Source organism: Ursus maritimus, unplaced genomic scaffold (genome assembly GCF_017311325.1).
Source record: "Ursus maritimus isolate PB19 unplaced genomic scaffold, ASM1731132v1 scaffold_4, whole genome shotgun sequence".
NCBI lineage: Eukaryota > Metazoa > Chordata > Mammalia > Carnivora > Ursidae > Ursus > Ursus maritimus.
This window is the reverse complement of record NW_024426552.1, coordinates 68,208,841-68,235,635: the sequence shown is the minus strand read 5'-3', so window position 1 is coordinate 68,235,635 and position 26,795 is coordinate 68,208,841. Positions and strand designations below refer to the sequence as shown.

At 41.3% G+C, this 26,795-nt stretch overlaps 1 protein-coding gene across 2 annotated transcripts in view; it reads right to left on the bottom strand.

Moving 5' to 3' along the window:
• Positions 1 to 26,795, bottom strand: part of RUBCN (rubicon autophagy regulator) — a 53,409-nt gene that overhangs the window by 11,172 nt on the left and 15,442 nt on the right. The window contains exons 2-12 of one of the 2 annotated variants that reach the window (XM_040621366.1): positions 25,780 to 25,933; positions 17,281 to 17,367; positions 15,774 to 15,933; positions 15,031 to 15,137; positions 13,842 to 13,998; positions 12,671 to 13,204; positions 9,138 to 9,233; positions 8,335 to 8,450; positions 7,393 to 7,603; positions 6,775 to 6,879; positions 4,000 to 4,074 (exon numbers count right to left, since the gene is read on the bottom strand). In XM_040621366.1, the coding sequence (XP_040477300.1) occupies positions 4,000 to 4,074; positions 6,775 to 6,879; positions 7,393 to 7,603; positions 8,335 to 8,450; positions 9,138 to 9,233; positions 12,671 to 13,204; positions 13,842 to 13,998; positions 15,031 to 15,137; positions 15,774 to 15,933; positions 17,281 to 17,367; positions 25,780 to 25,933 (1,802 nt within the window). The remainder of the gene's footprint in view (positions 1 to 3,999; positions 4,075 to 6,774; positions 6,880 to 7,392; positions 7,604 to 8,334; positions 8,451 to 9,137; positions 9,234 to 12,670; positions 13,205 to 13,841; positions 13,999 to 15,030; positions 15,138 to 15,773; positions 15,934 to 17,280; positions 17,368 to 25,779; positions 25,934 to 26,795) is intronic. The other variant, XM_040621367.1, reaches the window with a different exon arrangement.

The following is a 26,795-nucleotide window of genomic DNA, read 5'->3' as shown; positions in this document are numbered from 1 at the left end:
CTGCTGCCTTCTCCTGACTCTCTGATCAGTTCAAGCACATAACTAAGTTAATGAGGCTGGAACACCAGTCGAGGATCTGGATGAAAGTAGACCAGGGTCTAAGACAGAAAATTAACAAGTAAAGACAGAGGAGGAGGTCATTCAATTGGATGGAAGTTAACATAATTATGAAACTTTTAATTGATTCTTTAGCAAGTATCTTTTCCTAAGAGAACCAATTTCAAATGCTTCTGATGCCTTAAATAAGGCTATTACTACTGACTGAAAAAGATTCAAAAAGAAAAAAAAACCAATTACAAAATGACATGCTATAAGAAGAGTTTTTGCATGTCCACACACTGATACTGAGATGATCAGGGAAGAACAGGTTAAAATAGCAAAATCTACAAATTTTTAAACAAAGTGAGGCACAGGAAGAGAATCGACTTCAGAATTTACTGGCCAGTTTGACATCGGTTTCCTTCCTGCTTTCCTTCTAGCAGATAAGGTGATACCCAACGCATCTGGAGAGCTAACTCCAGTGCTGTAACTGCTGACTAGAGAGGAAACATTTTTAAATGGAGAATCACAATGACTCTGCTTTTTAAAAAAGAAAAAAAATGATTTAAAGGGGCAGTGTGGGGAGAAGCAACTGATTACCTTGAATTGGACATAATTTAAAAACTTGTCAGAAAACACAGTTTATGAACTTCTGTCTTTACATATTATGCCAGTTATCAATTTATTGCCTTTCCACGCCAGACCCGCCCTTCTTCTTGTCTGCTCTATGAGGATGGAGCTGCACTCATAGACAGTGGCCCTCTGCCAGACGGCACCATGTTAAGCTTTGTCAGTAGCCGGCACTGCAGGGACACTGGAGAGGAAGGGGTTCCTCTTGCTGAGTCTGGTGTGCTCCTCTAGGCAGACTCCGGTATGTAGGACATGTGACTTTCCCCTGGGGAAGCACACCTCTATGAAAGTGGCCTTCCAGCAGAGCGCCACTAGCGGAACTTCTCATAAGCAGCTTCCCCCGGCACCTCCTGGGAAAGCTTCAGGCAAGTGCCACAGGCCTGGCACCTCCCATGAACCACCTCCCCCAGCATCTCGAGACTTCTGAGCATCTCAGCAGCTCCCTAGCGGCAGCTTCCACCAGCACCCCCCAGAAGGGTTTCCTGATGCTGTTATTGGCCTGGTACCACTCATGGACAGCGTCCCCAGGCACTCTCTTAGGGTAGCTCTGCAGCCTTAGAGAACGTATCCACCTCTAGTGAGCCACGAGGTTTGGATCTCAGCCCTGGGGATGTGGTCATCTTCTACGTTTGTTCCTTCCTGGGTACTCTACGTCAGCCCCAGGGATACTGACTGCTACCTGTATCTGCTATTCCTGTATTCCTTAGAGTTCTTTTTACTCCTTATGAGCCAGTCTCCCATTACTCCAGTCCCCAGTGACACTTAATAATTCTTTATTTTTAAATTTTCCCTATTCAAATTACTCTGTGGTTTGTTTCCTGATTGGACCATGACTAGATACATGTATGTGGAAGACCGAAATTCTAGAAGAATCAACAAAGGAAGATAAAGAAAAACTAATAAAGCTGTAATAAAAGGGGAAGGAGGGGTGGAGAACAACAAAACCCTAAAGCTAAAGAAGCTGAAAAGACTGTCTGGGATTGGGAGCTTATGAATGATCTCATACCAGTTTGGCAGATACCATCAGAAGGAATTAACGAAGAAAGAACCCAGACACAAAAGATCACATATTGTATGATCCATTTATATCAAATGTCCAGAAAAGGCAAATCTATACAGACCAAAAGCAGATTAGCAGTGGACCGGGGCTGGGGTGGGAACAGAAATTAACTGTAAATGGGCACAAGTAATCTTACTGGGATGATGAAAATGTTTTAAAACTAGATTATGGTGATGGTAGCACAACTTGGTAAATTTACTAAAAATTACTGAAAGGAGTAGGTGTTGTTGAATACAAAGCTTTCTGTGATCACAAGGTTTATACCTACTTTATTGCTAGGAGGAAGTAATTTCCAAATCGATTTCCTTCAGAAACACTTCTGTTCCATATGGTCTGCTCAATGAGTCAGGATCTAAGACATGTGATGATATCAAGCAGAGTACTACGCTATGCAGAGTATTCGTCACAGATGAGGTCCATAATACAATGCTTAAGCACTTAACATTTTTCCAAGGGTGTTACAGATTTTATTGACCTTGCTCTGATAGTATCCTCAGAGGTGCTTCACTTTTTTTTTTTTTAAAGATTTTATTTATTTATTTGACAGAGATAGAGACAGCCAGCGAGAGAGGGAATACAAGCAGGGGGAGTGGGAGAGGAAGAAGCAGGCTCATAGCAGAGGAGCCTGATGTGGGGCTCGATCCCATAACGCCGGGATCACACCCTGAGCCAAAGGCAGACGCTTAACCGCTGTGCCACCCAGGCACCCCTTCACTTTTTTTTTTTTTTTAAGATTTTATTTATTTATTTGTCAGAGAGAGAGAGAAAGAGAGCACAAGCAGGGGGAGCGGCAGGCAGAGGAAGAAGCAGGCTCCCCGCTGAACAAGGAGCCTGATGCAGGACTTGATCCCAGGACCCTGGGATTATGACCCGAGCCAAAGGCAGACACTTAACCAGCTGAGCCACCCAGATGTCCCCTCAGAGGTTCTTCAATAGCATAAATCACTTAAGATGATCAAAAAGTACACATCTGTAAACCTCTGGATATAATTAGAAAGACTGCTAATGAGAAGTATAATGATACTTTGTAGAAAGAATTTTGTACCATTAATAAACCAGAAACCAATGAAAATGAACAGAAAGCAATAAAGAAGTCTAGAGTAAAGAAAGAGGAAATGTAAACTATAATTTCATAAATAAGAATCTATATGTAGAAAGAAGGTAAAACAAGCTACTACTTTTGAAAGAACTTGTTCTGACTGCTTTCCCTCTAACTCCCATAACGTGTTAGGATTGTCGGTCACAAGAAAAAGTAGTTTTTTAGTTGAAAAATGTTTCATATATGTAAAATGTATAAATGTATAAAAATGTATAAAAAACTTTAAAGCTCTCGAAATGGGGGAAGAAAAGATGCCAGGAAGACCAAGTAAAAGTCTGCTTTATGCTTAAGGCAAACCGAATATGCTCTGACAGACAAATGGCCGGCAGTCAGTAAATGTACCCGCAAAAGGATTGTGGTTGTAAACACGTAAGAAACCAGTTAAAAAGTGATAGGATAATTACTTCTCAAGCAAGGAAAGATGATGTTAGAATAAATTACAACTGTTCGGGAACAGAGAAAAAGGAACGTAAATACTTTTATTTCTTCAAATCTTTATCTAATCTTACATAAATATTTCAAATTCTCATGGCTGACAACATTAACAGTTAAAATGGACTGTTTAATAAAAAGTCCTGAGTTTTGCTGGTATGTGTTTTAAAGCCAGTTGGAGTTGAAAATTGCTACTTTCAGTTAACCCCACCTACAGAAAGCCTACTGGTTTGAATCATAAAGCAATTACTAAAGCCAAACATTTGCAGCAGTAAACCCTAATTGTATACAAAATACCAAGAAGAGATAGCTTTCTGCAAACTGATTCTGCAAATTCAAAACTCTAAAGACACACTATGCTTTCACACCATTCTATCTGACTTTTGCTGTCTGACTCTGTAGCAGTAGCTTAGCTATTGGTTTGAACTAAAATCTCTTCACCTGACCATTGCTTTCTAAACTGTCTACTACCTCCATCAGCCACAATGACCACTCAGTCTAGAAGTATCACTGGAGGGAAGGATCAACAAGGACAATCTCAGCAAGGACGACTGTTGGGGGTCATATGAAGAAGAAAATGAGTATCTGAAATGTTCTTTGCTGGCTCAAGTCTGGTTTTTCCTAACTAGTTCTCTCAACCTTACAGACAGGTGTCACAAGATAAAGAACGTACAAAAGCTGATGCCAACATTCACACACATGCATGTGTGAGCACACCCACACTTCCAACACAGGCTACCTGAAAACATGGAGGCCATTGACACTGAGAGTCCGTTCTTTGACATGTGAGTCAGGTTAGATCCTTCGCTACCATCTGTGATAATGATTATAAAAGGGGGCCCTTTAGTATTCAGACAGGAGGCAAATCGATGAGAATGACAGTTCTATACCATACGTTCCTGGAGTCAGAACTTGACTTCGCTCCAAAAGACGAACTGCTTTTAAGACGTTACATCCACAGGTAGGTACTCAGTAGGTCTTGGGACATAGTTACTACTGCTTCCCCAAACCAGCCTGGCCTTAAAGACCTCTAAGGTAGTGCTTCTCAACCAGGGGAGATTTTGCACTCTTGTGGATATTTGGGTAGAGGCCAGGGATGAAGCTAAACATTCTACAATGCACTGGACAGTCTGTTACAACAAAGAATGATCTGGCCTAGAGGTTGAGAAACCCTCCCCTAAGGTTTTTTCCTTTAAGGATTTCCATCCTGAGCTGACTAGAGTTAGTTGACTTAACAGCTCCTGTGGGGCCACAGATGCAACAACAGTTTCCAGAGGAACGCATTTCATGCCCCTGCCAGGCAGGCTCTTTCAAATGTGGCTCCTTCCAGACCGAACAGCTTCCCCTGGCTCCTTGCTTTGCTGTGAGGAACACTGAGTAGTCGAGTGGACGGCTCCATATCCAATGAAGCAGCGCTCTGAACTTACCTTAATATCGCCCTCATGAGATTCTGTTCATCAGAGAGCTAGGGCGGAACCCTTTTATTTCCTTCTCATGTGGAGATCAAGTCAATCACATATTGCGGTATAATCAACAACATATAGTTGGTCTCGCCTAGTTTCTGGCAGAAAGCTCCTAAAACCTTCGCAATCTCCAGAGTGACAGGAATGTCTGTTATTCATAACGAGTCCCTTTCTGTTATATCTGATTTTATGCTAAAGAAGTGACACTTGGGGGGGCGCCTGGGTGGCACAGCGGGGGCGCCTGGGTGGCACAGCGGTTAAAGCGTCTGCCTTCGGCTCAGGGCGTGATCCCGGCGTTACGGGATCGAGCCCCACGTCAGGCTCCTCAAATAAAATCTTTAAAAAAAAAAAAAAAAAGAAGTGACACTTGGGGAGTATATCCAGATAACTTCAGGATGGGGCTGGTTGCCAGAAGAAAAACCAACCACCAGATGAGAGGATTAGAATTTTCAGCCCCTCCCCCAATCTCCCAAAAAGGGAGCGGGACCGCAGGTTGAGTTCAATCACCAATGGCCAATGATTTAAGCACTCATGCCTACCTATGAAATGAAACATTGATAAAACACTTACAATGGTGAGTTTTGGGCGAGCTACCTGGTTGGTGAACAGACTGTGGGCAGTGTAGCCCAACCTGACTGCATGGACACAGAGGTTCCTGTGCTCAGGAAAATTTGGGACCTTGCCCTAAGTACCTCTTCATGTGTCTGTTCATTTGCATCTTTTACAATAAAGTTATCTTAAGTATAGTGTTTTCCTGAGTTCTGTAAGTCATTCTAGCAAAAGTTGGGGGGGGGGTCATGGGAAACCCCTGAATTTGTAGTTGGCTGGGGAGAAGAGCAGGTAACCTGGCGATGACATTTGTGGTTGACATCTGCACTGGGAGTATCCTGTGGGATTGAGCCCCTAACCTGTAGGGTCTACACTAACTCCAGGAGTTAATGCCAGAACTGAATTGTCAAGATACTCAGTTGGTGTCAGAGAATTGGAGAAATGTTGTTGGAAAACCTCATATAAACAAACCAAAAAAAATGGAGTTTTAAGTGGCTGCTATTGTCATGAATAGATATCAGATATATTAAAGAGAACAAAGAAAGAAGACTTCCTAGAGACCTGGAAAAATATGTGTAAAAATTGTATTTCTGAATGGGGAAGAAATCCAGCTACCATCAGGTTTCGATTACTACTAGAAGTCTGTGCAGGTGAAAGGTGAATTACATCACTTCTCTAGATTGATATAAACAGATCTATAAAAAAAGATCTATTCATCATCATCTTACAATGAAGAATTACAGATACAATTCACCTCTATAAGAAAATAACTCATGGGGGAAAGCTTATGTCTCATAACTGCTTTTCAGTTTGTTTGTTGCACTGATGGGAACTTAAAGAGATCTATGATTTGCAGGAATGGATTAATCCATTAATCATGGGTTAACCTGATTTAACACAACTGCCTTCCCAGATTAAAGCCCCTCCCCTTCTCTGTGCATATGCTTACAACTACAACAACAATTATGAAAACAAAGGTCTGTGATTCTGCTAAGCAAGTCAGCACTGATTGAACAGAATAAAGCTCTACTTTGTCAACTTCACTTTTCTTCCTGTTTTGCTTTTTTCCCCCCAATGACTCTTCTTGTCCTTTTCATTTAGGATTATAACAAAGCTCCTTTTAAACACTTTGAAACAATTTCGACTGTGTTACGGAACACAAGAGAACAGGATTCTAATTTCAAGCAGGTATGGGCCAGCCCTAGGCTGTGAGCAGGAGGAATTAGAGTGAAAATCCAAGAGAAAGGTGCAATTGAGACCCATCAAGGTGACTTCAGCAGCCAGACCACTCCAAAGCACTTCCTTTCAATGTTCTTTTCTGCTTAAATTTCACTAACGGGGTTTTGTTTTTAGCAAGAGAGGCCATCTCTTACAATTACTAACAATGTTCCAAAATGGACCATATTAAAGATTCTCTAAACTTAAGGAAAGCTTCTCAGTCTATGACTTCAAATTGAAAGAAGCAGGCAATGAAAGTGGCTTGAAATAGTGTTGCTGCTTACCTTGGATTTCAAATTCATCAACCTCGTCAGCAGAGCCAGAGTCAGAGAACTGTGTTGAATCACGAGAACTAAACTGGGAGCTGCTAGAAGTGACCCGAAAGCCTGCTATGTTAAAAAAAAAAAAAAAAAAGAAAGAAAGACAGAAAAGTAATAAGCAGGACAGAAAGAGGTCACCTACTCCTAGGTTCACAATGAAAGGGACCTGGTATGACTTCAACAGCAAAGTAAACAGAACCTTGGCTGGGAGCGATGCTGGGGAAAATGGAAACTAGCTCTTCGTGCCGGTTGTTCCCCATTTTATTCATGAAATTTTGAAAATTTCACATAAACAGAAGGTACTACTATCTGGGAAGTGACTCTGGGACCAGCAGCTTTAGTTCTCCTATCAGAAACCGATTTTTGGGAAGATATTTCTGAGGTGGGAAATGGATGAACTCTAGGACTCTAGGTCTGGTAGGAAAAAAATTAGGTCACCATAAAAAATCTTTCTGACAGCAGAGGAACCTCTGGCGTGGCTATAATATCTCAAAGTGGGCCCAAAAAGGAAGCGCACAAGGCCCCAAGTGTTATCCCGAAGCCCTGCAGAAGCGGAACTGAGGTGCTCGCGGCCCCACTCACTTCCGTGCTCCGTCTCCTGGTACACGGGGGGCAGGTTCTTGGTGCGGATCTGCTGGCGACGAAGGCGGATCTTCTGCTTCAGTTCCTGGATCTCCCTATCGCTGTCTTCCTCCTCTTCCTCCTCCTCTTCTAGGCCCTGGCTCATCATGTTGCACTTCATGAGCTCGATGGCAGCAATCAAGGACTCTGAGATGCTGAAGTGGGCATTCTCCTGGGGGAGGAGGCCCCAAAGGTGATTAGTGAGAGGCTAGATGTGTTGAACCCCTCACTGACTGTAATGCTGGAAAGTTGGGCTTCTAACACGTGCACTGCTTTCATTCCAAACACTCAGGGGAAACGAACACTTCTGTTATAAGAAAAGCTGATGGCCAAAAAAACTGTTATACATCCTCTTTGCTCTCAAACCTGCCATGCCTGGCCTTCCTCCCCCCCTTTCTACATAAAATTATGATAGAGAAGTCCAGAATTTAATATCAGGGTCTTTCCTAAAGCCATACCCCTGTAGACAAAACATCAAGGTAAATGTAATAGCTCAGCATAAAGTGCTTTATAAGCTCTAAAATGCAACAGGGACATTATTTATTACAGATCTGAGCCTTAGAACAAAATAGAGAAGTTGATTCTGGAAATAACTTTTACCTGGGGTTCCGGGGTCAAGGAAACAATAACCACATGGCTAAAATTCAATACTTCTGTGCCCAAAGCGGGTTCTAACACAAAATCAATAATATTTTGGACTCAGTGAGGAGCAGATACTCCCTGAAAAGTGTTCTAGAGATTGAACTTGTTGAGCTTATCTTAACTCTGAATTTCCTCTTACCTGTGGTCTTTGCTCATGTTCCTGCTGTGTACCCAAAGCTTCTTTAGAACAAATGGCCCCACAGCCCCTCAGGCCAGATGTCCCGACTCATGAGCTCTTCAGTAGCCCCTTAGATTCCTCACCTTTTCCAGGTCTGCACAGCTTCCAAAGTCTTGCTCAGACAGGTAGCTGATGAGGGACTGTCCTTCCGATGGTCTTCGGAACATGCCCTCCCCTGAGCACAGGTACTGACCACCCTCTGTGGGAAAACGGAATGTGGATGTGAAAAGCTCTGACTTGGAAAGCAAATCTGTAACAGACAAGCTTCTTGAGAAGTCTGATGATTTTACTGCTAGAGACAAGTAACAGGCTGGAAAGAAGATGTCTACCTTCTAAAGGAATTTCTCTGAATCTCAGAATCCCCAAGCACTAAGCCTCTTGGTTAAAGAACAGAATAAATGAATAGAGCCAGAGACAATCTTTTTGCCATCAAAATTCAAAGATGACATACTTGCCCTTCTACCCTACAAAAAAGGAAACAAAAAACCTGTGCTGAGAATCAGACAAAGGAACAAATAGCTTCCTCCTGTGGATGATTTCCATGTGGAGCTTATCTTCTGGTAATTCAGCCTCGACACTCAAAGGCTTCTTTTCAAGGTCCCTCTCACCCACTCAGAGAGCCATTCCATCTGGAGCGACGGACATCCATGGTGATAACACCCACAGCATAAGAGAGGGTGGGACCCCTAAGTCAGAAAGGAGCAAGAGAAATGGCGGGGCCGTGTGATTTCTATCATGGGGGCTGTAAATGATGAAAGGAAGGTTGAGACTGTATGGTGTGTACCCTCCACGGAGCCAACGTGAGCCAGACAGTTCAGAGCTTAGCAGGCACAAGGGGAGAGCAGAGGAAAGACACAGCTGCAGCCCTGGCCTTCCTAGTACTCACCATACTCCATGTACAGAGAGCTGGGTGTGCTGACTTCACTGCTTGGGCCAGAGTAGGGCAAGGGGCCTCTCAACTTCGACTTATCATTGCAGGATTCTAGTGTCATTGACCACCAGGGAGTAAAAACACACATACAAGGTGAGCAACACATACATTCCCAACTTCGGAGTTTCCACATTTAACTGCTCCCATTCCCAATGCCCTCCCAAACAGAAGAGAGGCGGCACACCAATGGGGAACAGTCCAAGAATGCAGGAACACATGGAAAGGAAATGGGGAGTCGGTATATTCTAAGAGGAAAAGAGAAAACATGATCCAGAATGCAGCAACACAAAGGTGAAAGAGAAATCAAAATGGACTCATGAATTTAGTTCTCTCTTCTTCCATCTTCTTACCAAATGTTCTAGGAATATTGGCCAATTGTCAACCTCTTGACAAGAACTAATGTAGAAAACAGTCCTCACATGGTAAAACAAACATGGGCACACTGAAACTTTTCTGATACCTTGACACTGGGCTTTTAAACGATCTCGGAATCATTACACTCGGAAGACTAGGACACAGCCTCTCTTGAACCTGAAATGAATCTGAAATTTGTCATACCTACATATTTAACCTGCTTCTGAGTTAGCTGAAAAACAAAATAAAATCCAGCAACTTCCTTAAGAGAAACAAAAAGACCATGCTCGAGAAGCCAAGGACGATGGCCCTCTATCCAAAGGGCTTGTCCACAGGGCTTCATGCCCAGCCTTCCTGGAGAAGGAAGGGAGAGGTCTCAAGAGAAGCCTGACAAAGTAGGAAGTGGCTGGGTAGAAGTTTTCGAGGAACAATGAGAGTTAGGAGTAGAGAAATGGCATCAGGCAGGGCTCGCAGGAAATGAGAAACTGATATTCTCCAAAGGAAAACACAAAATTCCCAGTGCTACCCACGGAAGAGCAGGCAGAAGAGCAGGTGGGTGCCTGGGAATGAGCAGGGTGCTCTGGAGAGTGAATGGTCGCGCTGCATCCAACCCATATCCCCCACAGATGGCGGCAGCTCGTCAGCTGCTCCTCTCATTAAAAAAATGTTACTATGCGGTAAGAGATAACTGTGTTTTCCTTGGGTCTCCAAGATTTCACTGGTCCTGGCAGTGGGCTCTCCTCCTCACTGCTGAACTACAGATAAACCAACAGTCACCATGATGCCTTGGTAAGAAACTATGACTTGGAGGGGACCTTTGAGGTCCCCAGTCAAATTGAGTGCACAATACAAACTCCAACACCAGCGCCCTATTCCTTTACAACACGTAAAGGCCATCCGGCCTTCGCTTCCTGAGCTAACTACCTCCTGATGCTGTTCATTCGAATGAACAGCTCTAATTCTTAGATTTCCTCACACTCACTTGAGTCTTCTTAAATTTTTCATCTCCTTAAGAATAACAATGCTCTTCCAAACAGTGGTCCTGTCTACATCCTCCTCTTTAACCTTCTCTTTCCAAGTTAACATACTCAGTGACTTCCGCCGGAGGCCACAGCTTTCAGTCTTTCCTCACCACTCTATCGTGCAGACACATTCTACTACTACTATCTCCATGAACCCAGAATTGAACACAATATTTAATTTGAACACCACCACGAAAACCAAAGAAACAGACTTCAGTCACTAGCCTGTGCAATGACTGGAATGGGGGTGGGATGGGACTTAGAGAGGAAGGAGGACAGGCCAAAGAAAAAGGAAATGGGACTCTGGGAAAGGCAGAAAACATGCATCCACATCCAAGACCACAGAAAGGGGAAAAAATACATTCTGGTGTTAATTCAAGGAAAATAAAGTGATCCACAGTAAGTACTCAGTTATTAAAAAAAAAAATCTGCCACTGATTCATCATGATGCCTTAGACAAATAGTGGGCTTCAGTTTCACCCTTGGGCAAAGCAGAATTGACAAATCTTGACTCTGCCTCCCAGAAGCTTTTGGGAGACTAAAGGAGGCATCTGGAAGTCACGGGCAGAAAACATAGGATGCAAAATATCGGTGCCATTTTAGACGCAGGTCCAAGAATCACAGCAGGATTAGCCAGCCTAGCCAGACTTGATTTGACACCAGAATGGAAAAGGAGGTGCTGAACTTAGCAAGATGGTCACAGAGGAGGAGGAGGAGGAGGAGGCAGACAGAAAGGACTGGCTCCCAAACCTGCAATGGGGTCTTCAACTATAATGGTGATATTCCTGGGGCCTCCTGTATGTAGACAGACAGGTGCAGAGGAGAGTCCAAACAGAGGAAATGAGAATAGAGTGAGAAAGAGTGTTCTTTTATCTAGCAGAGGTGGGGACTTAACTCCCAAGAGGGAACCCTAGTGCTGAAGTACTCAGCTACCGAACCGAGGTAGCTGACTCACGCGAGAAGCTACACACCACTCCCTCTCCCTCAGACCCTTTTGCTGAGGTTTTCTCTGTCTCCCCTTTCCAACGCAGGTTACCGTGGTTTCTGGAATCCATGTGGATTCAAGAATGGGGGCAGGGAAGTTTTCCATGCTCAAAGACCAGTGGCCTGGACTACAGTAGACAGCAGGCCTGCGGCAGGAGATGTGAAGCAAGGAGCTAACCCGAGTACTCTTCACATCTAAGAAAGCTTGTGGGAAGACAGGCTTTGATTTGGACATTTTTTTTTTTCCCTGAGAGAGTTCCAACAAGGCAAACCACATCTTGAATAGAAAACAGAAAATTTGTCACTCAGAAGTCTCAGATGAGGGCCTCAGCTCTCACCTTTCTAGAAATTACAATGAGAAATTAATGGCAGCCCAGTTGCTAAAGGAAATCTTCCTCTTTTTTTTTTAAATTGTTTTATATTTTATTTCTGGGGCTTTCCTACCCAGAACTGGCTTTGAGCACAGAGATCCATGTTATACTTGCTGTTATGGAGGTTCTCCTACAAACGAAACCCAACCAAAGCCTGCCAGACACTAGCACCCCATGACAGAAGATGGCAGGGAGATGGCAAAAGCAATGAGCCCCACCTCTCCCATGCCAAGGGTGCCCTCTGCTAGCAGCTGGGGTTTGTGTGAGGAAGGTCTCGGTGGCCAGGGCCTCCTTATCAGGCTGCCTTCCAATCTGAATTAGTGGCACAGCAGTCAGCCACCCCACACTGGTTTCTTGGGTCACATCATCCCACACTCATATATCCTAATTTTAATGAGGAAACCCCAATATCACTTTGCCTCTCTCATACTTGTATTACACCTGACCGCACTTCTCAGGAATCACAGAAAGGGGAGGAATTTCATAGGATTATTTTCAAAGCTCGTTAGTATTTCCCCTCTGTCTGAGAGATACATTAAAAACTCGAACTATGACCAGTCCTACTATCCTCTGATGCTAAGGAACTGGTGGAAGAATCCAGGAAAACATTTACTATTTGGCAAACATAAATATTCTCAGAGAGATTTCCTGGGTATTCATATTACACCATAAACTTTCCTCTTTCATTATAAGCAGGACACCCTATCACGTCATCAGAAACATAACTTACTAAGTAGGGACTGGTGACTATCATTACCTGGGGCTCCTCTGGAGGCAATGTTGGTATCCGAATGGGAGCGAGTGTGGCTCTTCTTTGTTCCACTGGTGGCAGTGAGCGTCTGCCCCTCCGAGAAGCTGGACCTGCGAAGGACGCTGGACAGCTGGCTCTGCCCACCTCCTTCCTGCTCGCCTAGGGAAGAAGCAGCAGAATCTGGCTTCTGCGAGCTGCTGGAGGAGAACAAGTTGGAGCTGCTGCTCTCAGCATTGCTGCTGTGACTCTGACAGCTGGCAGTCCGGCCTCGGGGATCCAGGTTGCCAATGGCCAAGTACTCGGGCCCCTCACTGGCATCACTCGGGGAATCATTCTGGCTGCTGACCCAGGATGCTTCTAGGGGGCTGGTCAGAGTGCTAGAGCTCATCTCATTTGGGGTTGAGGGGGGATCCCTGGCTAATGCAGGGACTGAAAGCAGGGGGGCTTGGAAGGCTTGATCCTGCTCTGGTGAGAGGTGCTCTCTGCTTTCTTGAGGTTTTCGGGCAGGGCCAGAGAGTGAAAAGGAAGTTGATCTTCTTTCTAGGATATAAAAAGAGGAGAAAAAGGTGAGCTAGAAATCTTTGGTACATATGAAGGGCTTCTCTACAACTAAAGACCAAACTCCTTATCATTACTGGGTGCCCAGGACACATGGTATCATCTCAGAAAAGGTACGCCATGTGAAGTAAGCAAAAATTATTTAGAAGCAGGTAAGCCAGGTAAGGTAAGAGCGAAGGCTCTTGACACAGTGGCTTCATTGCTTATTAGTATAGATTTCTCATCAGTAAAAAAGCAATAATAATAACACCTACTGCATAGAACTGTTTTGAGGATCAAATGAAGTAATTTGTATAAATTGATTATAACAGAGCCTGGCACACAGCAGGCCCTCAAGAAGTGTTAACTATTATTACTGAAATACCTTCTTGGCAATGTGGATTAGAAATCCAGGGGAATCTAAAACCATCTCTCTTTCCTCCATTACTTTCACGATTCTGCTGAATTATCTTAGGCTAATTACTATACAACTTTTTAAGATGTCCATTATTAAGACATGAAATTTGACAAACTGCACCAACCCACAGCTCTATCTATACCCTCCTGTGTGCACCCACAAAGTCCCCTACTTTCCAGGGCTGGGCATACATGTCATGACTACCCCTTCCTGCCCCCATACCTGAGCCGTGGTTGGGTACAGACTGGTGGAGGCTAGAGAAGGACCCAAAGTAGGAATGCTGAGCATAGCTGGTTGAAGGGGTGTATGTGGAACCAGGCAGAGCTGTCAGGCTCTGGCTCTTGGTTACCAGCAGCGGGCTCTCATGCTTTCTGGCAAACTACAAAAGAAACACGTGTCAGAGTTGAGGACGGAGGCCCTCAGGCCCTCAGGAACATTCGGCACTATAGAAATGCTAGTGGAACCTGACCTTTGGCAGCAGGCTTAGAACTGCAGCCAGAGCCTAGATACAGCACACAACTCTACTGCTCTATCACAACATACAATTTTGGAAGCTTGAAGTCCTGTCATATACCAGAGCTTCTGAAACTGGAATCCTACGTGGGACACCAGCAGTGCTTTATCATAGAGGCGGTACAACAAAATTCTTAAGACTACGCATACAGAGTCAGAAATCAGGTAGATCAGTGTTCATATCCGGGCCCTACGACTTACAAACTTGGAGCAAGTGACTCCTCTACTCTGTCCCTCAGTTGGCTTCCTTTATAAAATGAAATTAATGTCTACCTTATAGAGTTGTGAGAATTAAATGAGATGATGCATGTATTATGCCTAGCACCAAGCCTGGCACATAGAAAGTATTTAATGGGTGGTAACTAAGAAACAAAATTGAAAAACCAAGAGAGATAGGGGGTCCCTGCTGAAAAGGAGTTGGGACTGTGATTCCATTCTTGCTGCGGCACTGGCATTAGTGATGGGGTGAGTGAATTGGAGGGTTAACAATAAGCAATATCAAGCAACAGAATTTTCTTTATACTTCAAGGACGAAAATGATCCTGTGTCACATTAGGTATGACACTGTAAATCCTACTCCTGATTCAAAATCATCCTCTTCCCCCCCCCCAGCTTGTCAGGCCTGCCCTTAAGGAAGTACTTACTCAAGACTACGGATTTCAAAAAGGGATTTAAAAAACTAGACACCTCCCTCCTTAAGCAGACCTTAAGCTTAGACTTTTTACTTCAACAGATACTTAACGGTACATCCCCTTCTTTTCCAAGTTTTTTTTTTTTTTTTTTAATGAAAGCCTTTCAGTTCACAACTGCGTAAGCAAAGACAGTTTGCTACAGAGGATTATATGATGGTGAGGTCCAGGGGCCCAGCACAGACACAGATCATTCCCTGCCCCCTTACCATAGATGCATCAATCTGAGCCAGGAGGCGGGGGTTGTTCTGTTCCACGGCTTCCAGGCATTGGAGCATGGCCGTGACGTGGGCGTTGCTTAGCAGGAAAGCAGTATCTGGGGAGAGAAATGCTACTGCTGCGATGGAGCCCAACAGGGAACTCTTATCGTCCCTGTACAGCCTGGGAGAGGCTCAGGGAAGGAAAGAGACAAAAGGTGAAAATGACTTAAAGAGACTCATGCCACTGCAGAGAGAAGAGGAATCAGGGACATACAAGTATAAGAAAGGCTAAGTAACGTGCAGGATAATAGAGAGGCCACGACAAGAGGTTCAAAATCACAAAGTCTCAAATTGGAATCCTGGCTCTAGGTGAATTTGGCCAAGTCATGTAACCTCCTTGGGTTCTGCTTCCCTGACTGGAAAACAGGCGTATTAATACCCAGCTCTTAGGGCTGTTGGGAAGAGTATATGTATAAACAGCGTGTCACAGTGACTGGCACATAGGAAACTCTCAGTAAGTGGTGGTTATTCTTATCGGTTCGTACCTATGGGAGTAGGGGAAGACCTTCGCATCAAATTGGACTACGTTTTACACATAAAGGAGAAGGCTGGACACGTGCTTCGGATTGGAATCTCTATGGCACTGAGTGAAAGTATGGGGCCCGGGGTGAGAATCAGTCTATAAAGGAAGAGTAAAGTGGAAGAGATGAAGAAGTATGTGCAACGGTCCTGGCTAAGGGACCTCCACGTACCTGTGTAGAATTTTCTGATATACTGCCTGTCCCCAAGCAGAGGCCGGAGCTGGGCGGAGAGACAGTGGCACTGCAAGCTGTGCTGCAGCCACAGCTCGGCGACGGCACGTTCGCTCACACCATCGGCGCTGCTCTGGCCATTCTCGTGCAGGCTGATGAACTGGGAGGCAAAGAGGCATGGGTCAAAACATGCATCCTGGTAAAGACAGCAAGACTGAGGCCTAAGGACCTGAGAACTAAATGGAGACAGAGGAGAGGAGGCGATCAGAGGCATTTTTCCTCCAGGTAGCACTGAGAGGTTACTGAAGGAGGAGAGGGGAGGGAGGGATGAGTGGCCCCGCTGCTGGATGAGACCACTGGAGAGGAACAAAGCAGCTAAGACCTGATATGCGGCTCTAGGAGAGGACAAAGCTGCTACACCTGTCTATGTTCTAGCTCCAAAGAGACATCTAGCCGGGGATACTCAGAGGAAGAATAAACTTGACCTCTTGGCTTCTCTCACAGAGTCCACCATTTCAGTTGGCCTCCAGAAAATAATGCAACAAAAACCTGGGGGAAAGGATCTGGGAAGATGCCACCTAAGATCCTCCACCAAAGAGAAGCCATCTGAGTATCTCGTTTTGGCTCTGGTCACAGAATCCTCTATTTGGAACCCCCTTCTACTTGTCTGTTTCTAAAAGCAAGGTCTCATAGGCAGTTTCCAAAAAGAAACGACCGCAGCGACAGATTTTAGAAAAGGAAGCTAGCTGGAGGTGAAGGGGAGTGGTGGTAAGAGAAATTACATGAGAAGGACAAAGAGTCTACGTAAGAAAACCATTGGGCTCTGGACTTTTCTCACAAAAAAAGGCCAGCCTGACATCTTGTGAGTTGGTTCCGTGATCATTCAAAAACAAATAACTTCTCCTGACATCATGACTGCAATGAACCTGGCAGTGGTTGGGATATACATGAAACAAAACTGGTCAGGTATTGACAAGTATTGAAGACAGGTGATAGATATTTCAGGGTTCATTACACTACTCTCTTTAATTCTGTATTCATTTGAACCCTCCAATAATGAAGAGTTAAACAGATACATACGTTTGGCAGTGATTGATCTGGAACTAGCTGTGTAATTTTGGCCAAGTCACTAAACCCCACGAGCTGTTTCCCTGATTAGAAATCAGAGGTACTATATTGAGCCAAGCATCTCAGTCCTACTTCTCCAGCCACTTCAGGGAACCTCTTGACATTTTCCTAGGATTCTGAACAGCTTCATTCTGGTTCTAATATGCTGATCTTTCAAAAACTTTTTTACCTCCCTCCCCAGGGGAGAGAAAGTGGCCTGGAGCGATGGGTTTAACAAGGTTTATTTTTTAAAGCAAATAATCTTCCCTTCCAAATTAGTCCTACAGGAATAATTTCCTCAGTTAATAGGAAACTTGACACACACCATCCTTCTAGCCTAGGAGACTCTTCACACAGAACATCAAACAACAAAGCCTTGTGGTTACTTTTCACTCCTTACCTTCTCCACATGAAGGGCTGAGTGGGGACTGAGCCAGCGGATGTCCTTCACAAACTGCCAGTAATCGGTCTGGCGGCAACATACCTGCTGTAGGAACACATAAGGTGAAGAAATCACTACCACTTCAGACCAAATCTAGTTCTGGTGTTGACATTCAAAGGCAGGAGGGAAAAAAAGCCTAACTTTCCCCGCCTCAAAGAGGTTCTCAGCAGCATTCAGAAGGATATATACACATATTCACCCTTTTTAAGGATAATTGTTAGAAATTGTTTTAATTGTTCTTTTGAGCAGGTAATGCATGCGTATGACATAGAAGGTTACACAATGAAAATAATCTGATTGCTGCCTCATCTCTCCACCATTCAGCCCCAGAAGGTAAATCTTAAAACTGGTGAAGAGTTTAAGTTATTTGTTAAAAATCAGAGATACATGTCTTCAGTTCTTACTGCAAAATCAAGTAAGGGGAGACTTGCTTTTCCCATGCTACCAGGTCAGGAAAGGGCTGTATTTACAGTCAAAGAAATGATCAGTTCTAGATAAAATGTCTCACACTAGAGCAGGCCTGAACTGGAGAAGGCAAATGTTTACACTAGGAAAATCTAATTCTTATTTTTTGAGAATCCTTTCTGAGATTATGGGCACAGGTTAAAACTGAAATCTAAATAATTTTGAAGTACAGACCTAGCACAAGCATTAAGAGGCAGACTAACCAACACAACAAAATAAACAGCCTAGAAAGAGTCCTTAAATCGGCACTTAATACATGACCCAAAAAGCATCTCAAATGTCAGTGGGTTTCTCACCTAGACTGGTAAGGTAGAAGTGAGAATTAGAAGTGTCAGCTGTACAGGCTCTTTTGCCAACTGGAGTCATGAAGACCTTTAATATCTTGGCAGTGGTGTGTCAGTGTTTCTGATCTCTGTTCTGTGGCTTAGTGAGCAGTGAGTGGCCAGGGGTGGGCAGCAGTGAAATATCAACTCCAGCATGTCTCCTGGTTAGTTACAACTATGTGAATAGGATCTAAACTTGGTTTCCTTTCTTTAGGCAAAATTCTAGGCTAACTCAGAAATAAAATTGGGGACATCACTATAGATATCATGGACATTACAGAGGAATACTATAAACAACTCTATGCTCACTAGTGTGACAACCTAGGTGAAATGGATCAATTTCTTGAAAAACACAATTTGCCAAATCTCACCAAAAAGAAAGAGATAATCTGAGTAGGCCTGTATCTCCTAAGAAAAATGGAATCAACAATTAATAACTTTCCAAAACCAAAAGCACCAGGCCTAGATGGGTTCACTGATGAATTCTACTAACCATTTAATTATACCAATTCCCTATAATGCCTTTAAGAGGACAGAAGCAGAGGAAAATACTTCCCCAAATCATTCTATGAGGCCAGCATTATCCTAACACCAAAACCAGAAAAAAAATCACAAGAAAACTATGGACCAATATCTCTCATGAACATAGATGCAAAAATCCCCCCGAAATATTAGCAAATCAAATCCAACATTGTATAGAAAGAATTATACACCATGACCAAGTAGGATTTACACCAAGTATGCAAGGCTGGCTCAACATTCCAAAATCAACACATCATATCACATCAATGGAATGTGATGGAATTCATCACATCAACAGCCAAATAAAAAAATCACATGATCATATCAATAGATTCAGAAAAAGCATCTGAGAAAACCCAACACCCATTCATAATAAAAACTCTCAGTAAACTAGGAATAGAGGGGAACTTCCTCAAATTGATAAAGAACGTCTACAAAAACCTACAGCTATCATCATACATAATGGTGAGAAACTCAAAGCTTTCTCACTAAGATCAGGAACAAAGCAAAGATGTTTCCTCTTCCCACTACTTTTTAACATCTTACTGGAAGTCCTAGCTAATGCAATAAGAAAAAAAAGGAAATAAAAGGCATACAGATTGGGAAGGAAGAAATAAAACTGTTTTTGTTCACAGATGACATGATCATCTAAGTAGAAAATTCTGAAAAATTAACAAAAAACGTTCCCGGAACTAGTAAGTGATTATAGCAAGGTCATAGGATACAAGGTTAATATAAAAAACCAACTACTTTCCATATTTATTAGGAATGAGCAAGTGGAATTTGAAAATAAAAACACATTACCATTTACTCTAGCACTCCTGAAAATGAAATACTTAGATATAAATCTAACAAAATATGTACAAGACCTATATGAAGAAAACTGGCAAGTTATTTTTTGGATATCAACAAACTCATTCTAAAGTTTATATGGAGAAGCAAAAGACCCAGAATAGCTAAAACAATATTGAAAGACAAGAGCAAAGTTTTTCTTCAAAAAGGACTGACAGTATCTGACTTGAAGACTTACTATAAAGGCACAATTATCAAGGCAGTGTAGTATTGGGGAAAAAATATACAAACAGATCAGAAACGGAATAGAGAGCTCAGAAACAGACACACTAAATAAAATCAACTAATCTTTGACAAAGGAGCAAAGGCAATACAATGGAGCAATGACAGTCTTTTCAACATGGTTTTGAAACACTGGACATCCACATGCAAAAAATGAATCTAGACACAGACCTTACACCTGTAACAAAAATTACGTCAAAATGAGTCATAGACCTAAATGTAAAATGCAAAACTATAAATCTCTTAAAAGATAACATAGGAGGAAACCTAGATGACCTTGGGTATGGTGATGACTTTTTGGATACAAGACCAAAAGAATGATCCATGAAACAAAGAACTGATAAGCTAGACTTCACTAAAAACTTTTGCTCTGTTACCAACAAGAGCAAAAGGACAGCAAAGAAATGATCAGTTCTTTCCTACCCAGAGAAGGAAAAGACAAACCACAAACTGGGAGAAAATATTTGCAAAGCCACGTATGATAAAGGAATGTTATCCAAAATATATGAAGAACTCTTAAAACACAACAATAAGAAAACAAACAATCTGATTTTAAAAACGGGCCAAAGACCTTAACAGACACCTCACCAAAGAAGATACACAGAAGACAAGCACACGAAAAGATGTGCCACATCATATATCATCAGGGAGATGCAAATTAAAAAAACACAGCACCACTATATACCTATATTAGAACGGCCAAAATCCAAAACAATACCAACATTAAATGCTGGTGAGGATGTGGAGCAAAAGGAACTCTCATTCATTGCTGGTGACAATGCAAAATGCTATAGCTACTTTGGAAGACAGTTTGGCAGTTTCTTACAAAACTAAACATACTCTTACCATAGGATCCAGCAATCATATTCCTTGGTATTCACCCAAAGGAGCTGAAAATTTATGCCCACACAAAAACTGCTATAAAAACTTGATGTCAAATTATGCAGGGGCAAGACAACTTTCAGAGTTAGAAGGAAAAAAATCTAAAAATGTGGGTTTTATACTCATATTTACAGGATCTTTAAATTGTTAGTCCAGTATAAAGAAATTAAAACTGGAAGTCCTGTACCATGTATTATGGGTGCAATTTATTCAAGAAAGATGATATGAAACTCTACCAGTGGATCCATACTCCCAGAAAAGGTTTTGGCCCTATATTCAAAGACTGTTGAACAAATGTAATTTTAGATGTTTTAAAATATAATAAAATGTTTGAATGACTCCTTAATTGCCCTCACTTAATCAGAAAATGACTCAGATCACATTGTATAAGAAGGTTTTCCTGTCCTTATCCAAACTATGATGAAGCAGTTAAGGGGTAAATGAAATGGCAAATGCTGAATGTTGGGGGGAAAAATCAACAACCAAAGATGCCGTACAAGTGGGGGACTATTCCTACCATAATGAAAAGCTACAATAGTTAAAACTGAGTGGTGATGACACACAAATAGACAACAACAGACCATAATAAAAAGCCAGAAATAGATCTGTGTGCCAAGGGAATTAAGTATATTCAAAATAAATTACAGATGAAATGGTTTAAATGTAAAAAATTACGCCATTAATAAAAGAAACCATGAACAAATGTTTTTACTAATCATACAGTGGGGAAGTCCAGAAGCCCTGAGAGAAATGATCAATTTGACTTACTAAAAATCAGAGGGGTGCCTGGGTGGTTCAGCCAGTTAAGCGTCTAACTCTTGATTTCGGTTCAGGTTATGATCTCAGGGTTGTGAGATCAATCCCCGTGTGGGTCTCCATGCTCAGTGGGGAGTCTGCTTGAGATTCTCTCCCTCTGCACCTCCCCACCACGGGTGCACATGTGTGCTCTCTCTCTAAATAAATAAATAAAAGATTCTCTCTCCCTCTCCCTCTGCCCCCCCAATCAGATATTTCTGCATATAAAAACCACCAAATGAAATGGCAAAAGACAAACTAAGAAAAAATATTTGCAATTCACATTACAGACAAAGGATTAATTCCATTAACAAAGAACATCTACAAATCCATAGGAAAAGACTAACAATCTAAGGAAAAGGGGGGGAAAGAGGAAAAAGTTCACAGAAAATAAGGCTCTCATAAACATCTTTCATGGTAAGAGAAATGTAACTTTTTATCTATCATATTGGTGATAGTTTACAGTTTAATAATACCCTATATTGGCATGGGTATGGAGAAGCAAATATTCTTATACATTGTTGGTGAGGGTGTAAATAGACATAACTTCATGGAGGGCAATTTAGCACTATCTATCGTAATTGAAATGTACATACCCTTTAGCCTAAAAATTCTACTTCCAGAAATATCCTATGGTAAAGGGCAAAATAACCAATACACAAGGTTTATTCACTGCAGCACTAACTGCAAATGACTGCAAGTAATCTAAAAGTCCACTGCCAGGGACTGGTTAAACAAATTATGGTACATACATAGAGTGGAATTTTATAAAATGAAAGATGTAAAAAAGAAAAAGCACTTTATGTAATGACTTGCAATGAATCACAAGATCTATCAAGTGAAAAACACCAAGGTGCAGAATAGTAATTATAGCATGCTTTTATTTGTGTGAAAAGTCAGGAAGTATAGCAAAGAAAATTATTCATAAAATTCTATAAACATAAAAATTCCCTGGAAACAAACTGGTAAACGGTAGTTACCTATAGGACAGGAAAGAAACAAGATATTCACTGAATATAGTTATATGTTTTTTTTAACCATATAAATGTATTGTTTATTTTAAAAATTAAATATTTTAAAGCAAGTTACAGAATGATATATACAGTATAATCTTTATATTTTAAAAAGCACATAAATGCATAGAAACAAAAATAAGATCTACCAAAATGTTAAAGAGCAATAATACTCGGTGTTGAACTGAGGGTGATATTTACTCTCTTCAAATTCTTTTTTGGTATTTTCCAAATTTTCAACAAATAAAAATATATTACTTACATATTCAGAAAAAAAAATACACAGACGTCTTTTGTGTTGTTATTGTTATTTTTTAAACTGGGCTGCCTATATTGCCAGTAAGAGGTTTCTTCTTGGTGGTGGAAAAGAGGGGGATTTTTTCATTTCTCCTATTCAGCCAAGGAATCTTAGAGACTGTCTCCACATTTCTAAGCAGTAGAAAAGAAAAGATCAAATATGCCTTGCCTTATAGGAAAATTAAAAGGTAGCCCAGATGCAGGCTGTCAGGGAAAATGAGATCCCTCTAAAAATACGGTCATGATGTTATAGCTTTCATAAGGCACTGAGTGATTTAAAAAAAATAAAGTTCACATTCCATAACACATCCTTATGAAAGCACAGAATAGATATGACCAGCATGAATCACTGTATCCCTTCCCCCTCTCCAAGGGCACAACACCCAGAATAGCTTCCTGATGACGCAGCAGCCAGAAGCCTTTGAAAGCCTTAATCTTTAGGGAGGAAATGAAAGGGAAAAATAAGTCCTTGACACAGACATTAATTGTTAGGTCTTCACAAGGTAGAACAGAGCAGTAGTGAAACTGGTATGGATCTTCTGGTTATGATTCTCTCCATTACAGCCTGTAGTTGAAAAGTGTGTGTATGACAGATTTGCCTGGTTTACTCTGTTTTCACTTATTAACACTACTGCTATTTTTCAGATGACCATATACTTTAATATTTTCCAGTCTGATAACCACATGCTTTCACAGGTATCATTTATTAATATTTCTAACAAGATACATTAATTTTGTTTTGCATTTACCAAGCATCCTTCATTTGGAATCCCATTGACTTTACTACTTCATTATGACATTTTCTCTTTCTGGCACAGATGGGAAAACTGTCTTGTAATATGGTGAAGTGATTACTCTAGACGACAATGTAAAATTAGTAACAAGAGCCAAGAAAAGAACCTTTCTGCTATCAAGATGCAGTGTTTAACCACTAAATGGTAGCAACACGAATCTAGTAGTTATTTTGGTCATCAGCCTGGGAAACTTGTATTGAGTTTTTATACAACATGTGGCATGATTCCCAAGTTGCTGGCTTGGAAGACTGAGTGGCTGGCACTGCCACAAATTAGTGTTAAAAATAGGAGGAAGGGCAATCTCATGAGGAAAATAAGTTTGTTTTGGGTCATGTTGTGCCTGGCCTGTACGACAGACCGCTAGATGATAATGTATAGAGGACAGCTAGTCTTACAGATCTGGAGTTCAGCAGAGGTGCCTGAGCTGGGGGTCTTTAGCACACAGGTGGTAGGTAAAACAATGCAAGTGGATGAGGCTGTTTCAGGAAAATGTACAAAGTAATAAGAGATAAGGACATAGGACAGAATCCCGTTAAGTGCTAAAATCCAAAAAGAAGAGATTCCAGGGAAAGAAATTAAAAAGGAATGGTCACAGAGGTAGGAGGACTCTGGGACATTAGAAGATAATAATGCCGTACAAGTCAGGTGTGAGGATGGTCAACAGTGAAGAACATAAGACAGTGTTCAAAGGAAAAGAAATGTTCATGGATCTGGTAACATGGACATCATTTTACTTAAATTTCAGTAGCAAGATCACCAGTGGTATGGGCAAAAACCAGATTGCAGTGGGTTAACTTATTTGTTCTATAAATTCCAGCCTTCGTAGCTTTTTTCCCCCAAAGGACTACATGTAACTTGAAACTTAAAAAATGAAAGAAACATTTATTATTTCCTATGTTGCACTAGGCAAATTTGTATGCTATTTCATTTAATCTTTCCATCAAACATTATATTAATAACATTATCCTCATTTTTATAGATGAGAAAAACAAGCCTCAAAAAAATTAACATTACCTAATAGCTACAATCAACTGTCAACTTACGTTTTTTAAAGCTTTTCATGTATATCATCTCATTTAATTCTCACAATAATCATATAAGGTAGGTACCAGTGTTATCTCATTTTACAAGTGAGTAAGCAGAGGCACAAAGCGGTAACTTACCCAATACCACATAGTGCTGAAGCTGAGATTAAAATATGAACAGTCCAACTCAGAAGTCTATAACGGTAACTATAACTTTTTCCCAAGGACCTGAGCAATGAGTCTGGATTTCAATCTAGGTTCTATCTGATTCCAAAGACTTTTATTAGTGTAATACACAATGCTGCCTCCAAATTCCTAGAATGGTGTTTGAATAACAATAACCATTAAGAAACTCTTTGCAAGAGCCTCACTTTCAGAACTTACTCTGAATAAAGAAAATCTAACCTAAGCCAACTTCCCCACTGAATTCTGAAAATACCCAACAGGAACATTAGTGTGAAGATACTGCTCAGAAGTAATATACACGTATTCTTAGAAGGGAAGGTAGCATATTAAATTCTATCAACTGTGAATACCTTAATGCCAATTATCAGATTAGCTCTTTTTCAATGTGACTGCTAGTCTAGTTGAGAACAAATTCTGATTAAAAAAGAAAAAAACAAGCTTGGCTCAAGGGAGAGAGCTCCAGGGAAGAATACTAGACCCTGACATGGGATGAGCATGAGTGTTCGGGAACACATGATCATGCACATATTTGTGAGGTCTGATTTTTTTTTAAGTAGGAGGATGCCAGAGCCAATGACTCACTTGTCAATTTTATCCAGATCTGAACCTTATTTAAAACACCACAAATGGAGTAATTGCCAAAGATGAAGCAAAAACCATTGAGTATTATTACATTCCACTCCTTATCAATACTCAAAGTTTATCAGAGTGCTTGAGGATATTACAGAAAATAAACTCAACATCAATAAAGTTTATATTTTTAAAAATTAAGCTATAACTAAAACTACCATTCCCAAGGATCAACCAGTTATCTACAAAATGATGCTCAGAGGATATTCTAAAAAGGATAATATTCTGTAAATACTTTTCAGATGTGTCCTAGGGTGGTCCTAAGAGAAAAATCCTAGCAATTCATCATCATTGCCCTTATTGTCCTCTTCCTCCTCATCATATAACAGATCTACCCTCAAGGGCTCACAGACTAATAGCCTTCATCTTCTCCCTGCCAACAACTTAATGCAACTGTTTATTTCCAACAAGTGGTACAGTCAATCTGGCAAAAAAGAAGAGGTTTACATACCTGGTCATGGATGAGCCCATGATAGAGGATGCTCTGCATGTCCCTGCAAAGCCGCTCCAGGCCACCATACTTGGACCAGACATTGGGACTGTTGGCTGACACCAAACCCTCCACGGTAGTCTTCAAATTACCCAGCAGCTGCCAGTGCTCCCTCCTGCAAGGGCATCAATTATACCAATGGTTAGTTAACTTTGTTGTACTTGATCCTAACCATGTCAAAGAAAGTCTAAGCCAAGAAGCCTCCTGCCCTACGTCCTAACATTTTCTCCCCTACTAATTTTTTATTTGGGCATAAAACCCAATTCTGAGAGAACTTAAGTTGTAAAGAACACTAAGATTTAAAAAAAAAAAACACAAAACCTCACTCTTAATGTGGCATATTATGCATTGTAAGGTAATCTTCATCTATTATCTCATTTAATTCTCACATAAGTAACCTATAACCCTGTATTTCTAGGAGTGCGACCCATCAAGATCCTTTTCTGGAAAGGATAGTACATGAGAAACATATAAAGAGATGAGGGCATTTGCTCAAAACCAGAAATCTTTTTCCAAACAAAAAAGTCAAAAATGAATTTTTATTCACTATATTCACTATACAAATCACCCATAGTTTTTTAAGCTAAAATTAAGACAAAAATGTTTTGTTTACATTGAGCAACTTTGGGACATGCCCCCCAAATCAGTCAACTCTTGGCTTAATTCTTCTGAACCATCTGAAGTACTGAGAGGAAAAGTCTGAAAATTGTTGTACTGCACACTCTACCTTGCCCTTCCACTTCTTATTGGAATACTTACTACTCTTTATACTTTTCAAGGACAGTCATGGGAATAATTTTTTTCAGGGAACTTCCACCATACTATCTTATATTATTTAAATACCTATAGGGGTAGAAGTGTGCTAAATTGGAATCCTTTCTATCAGTATTCAAAACTAACTTATTTGTACATTTTCTGAGTCATTTTTAAAAGTGGATGAGTACAGTAAAGACAGATAAAATAAAATTAATGAAGCT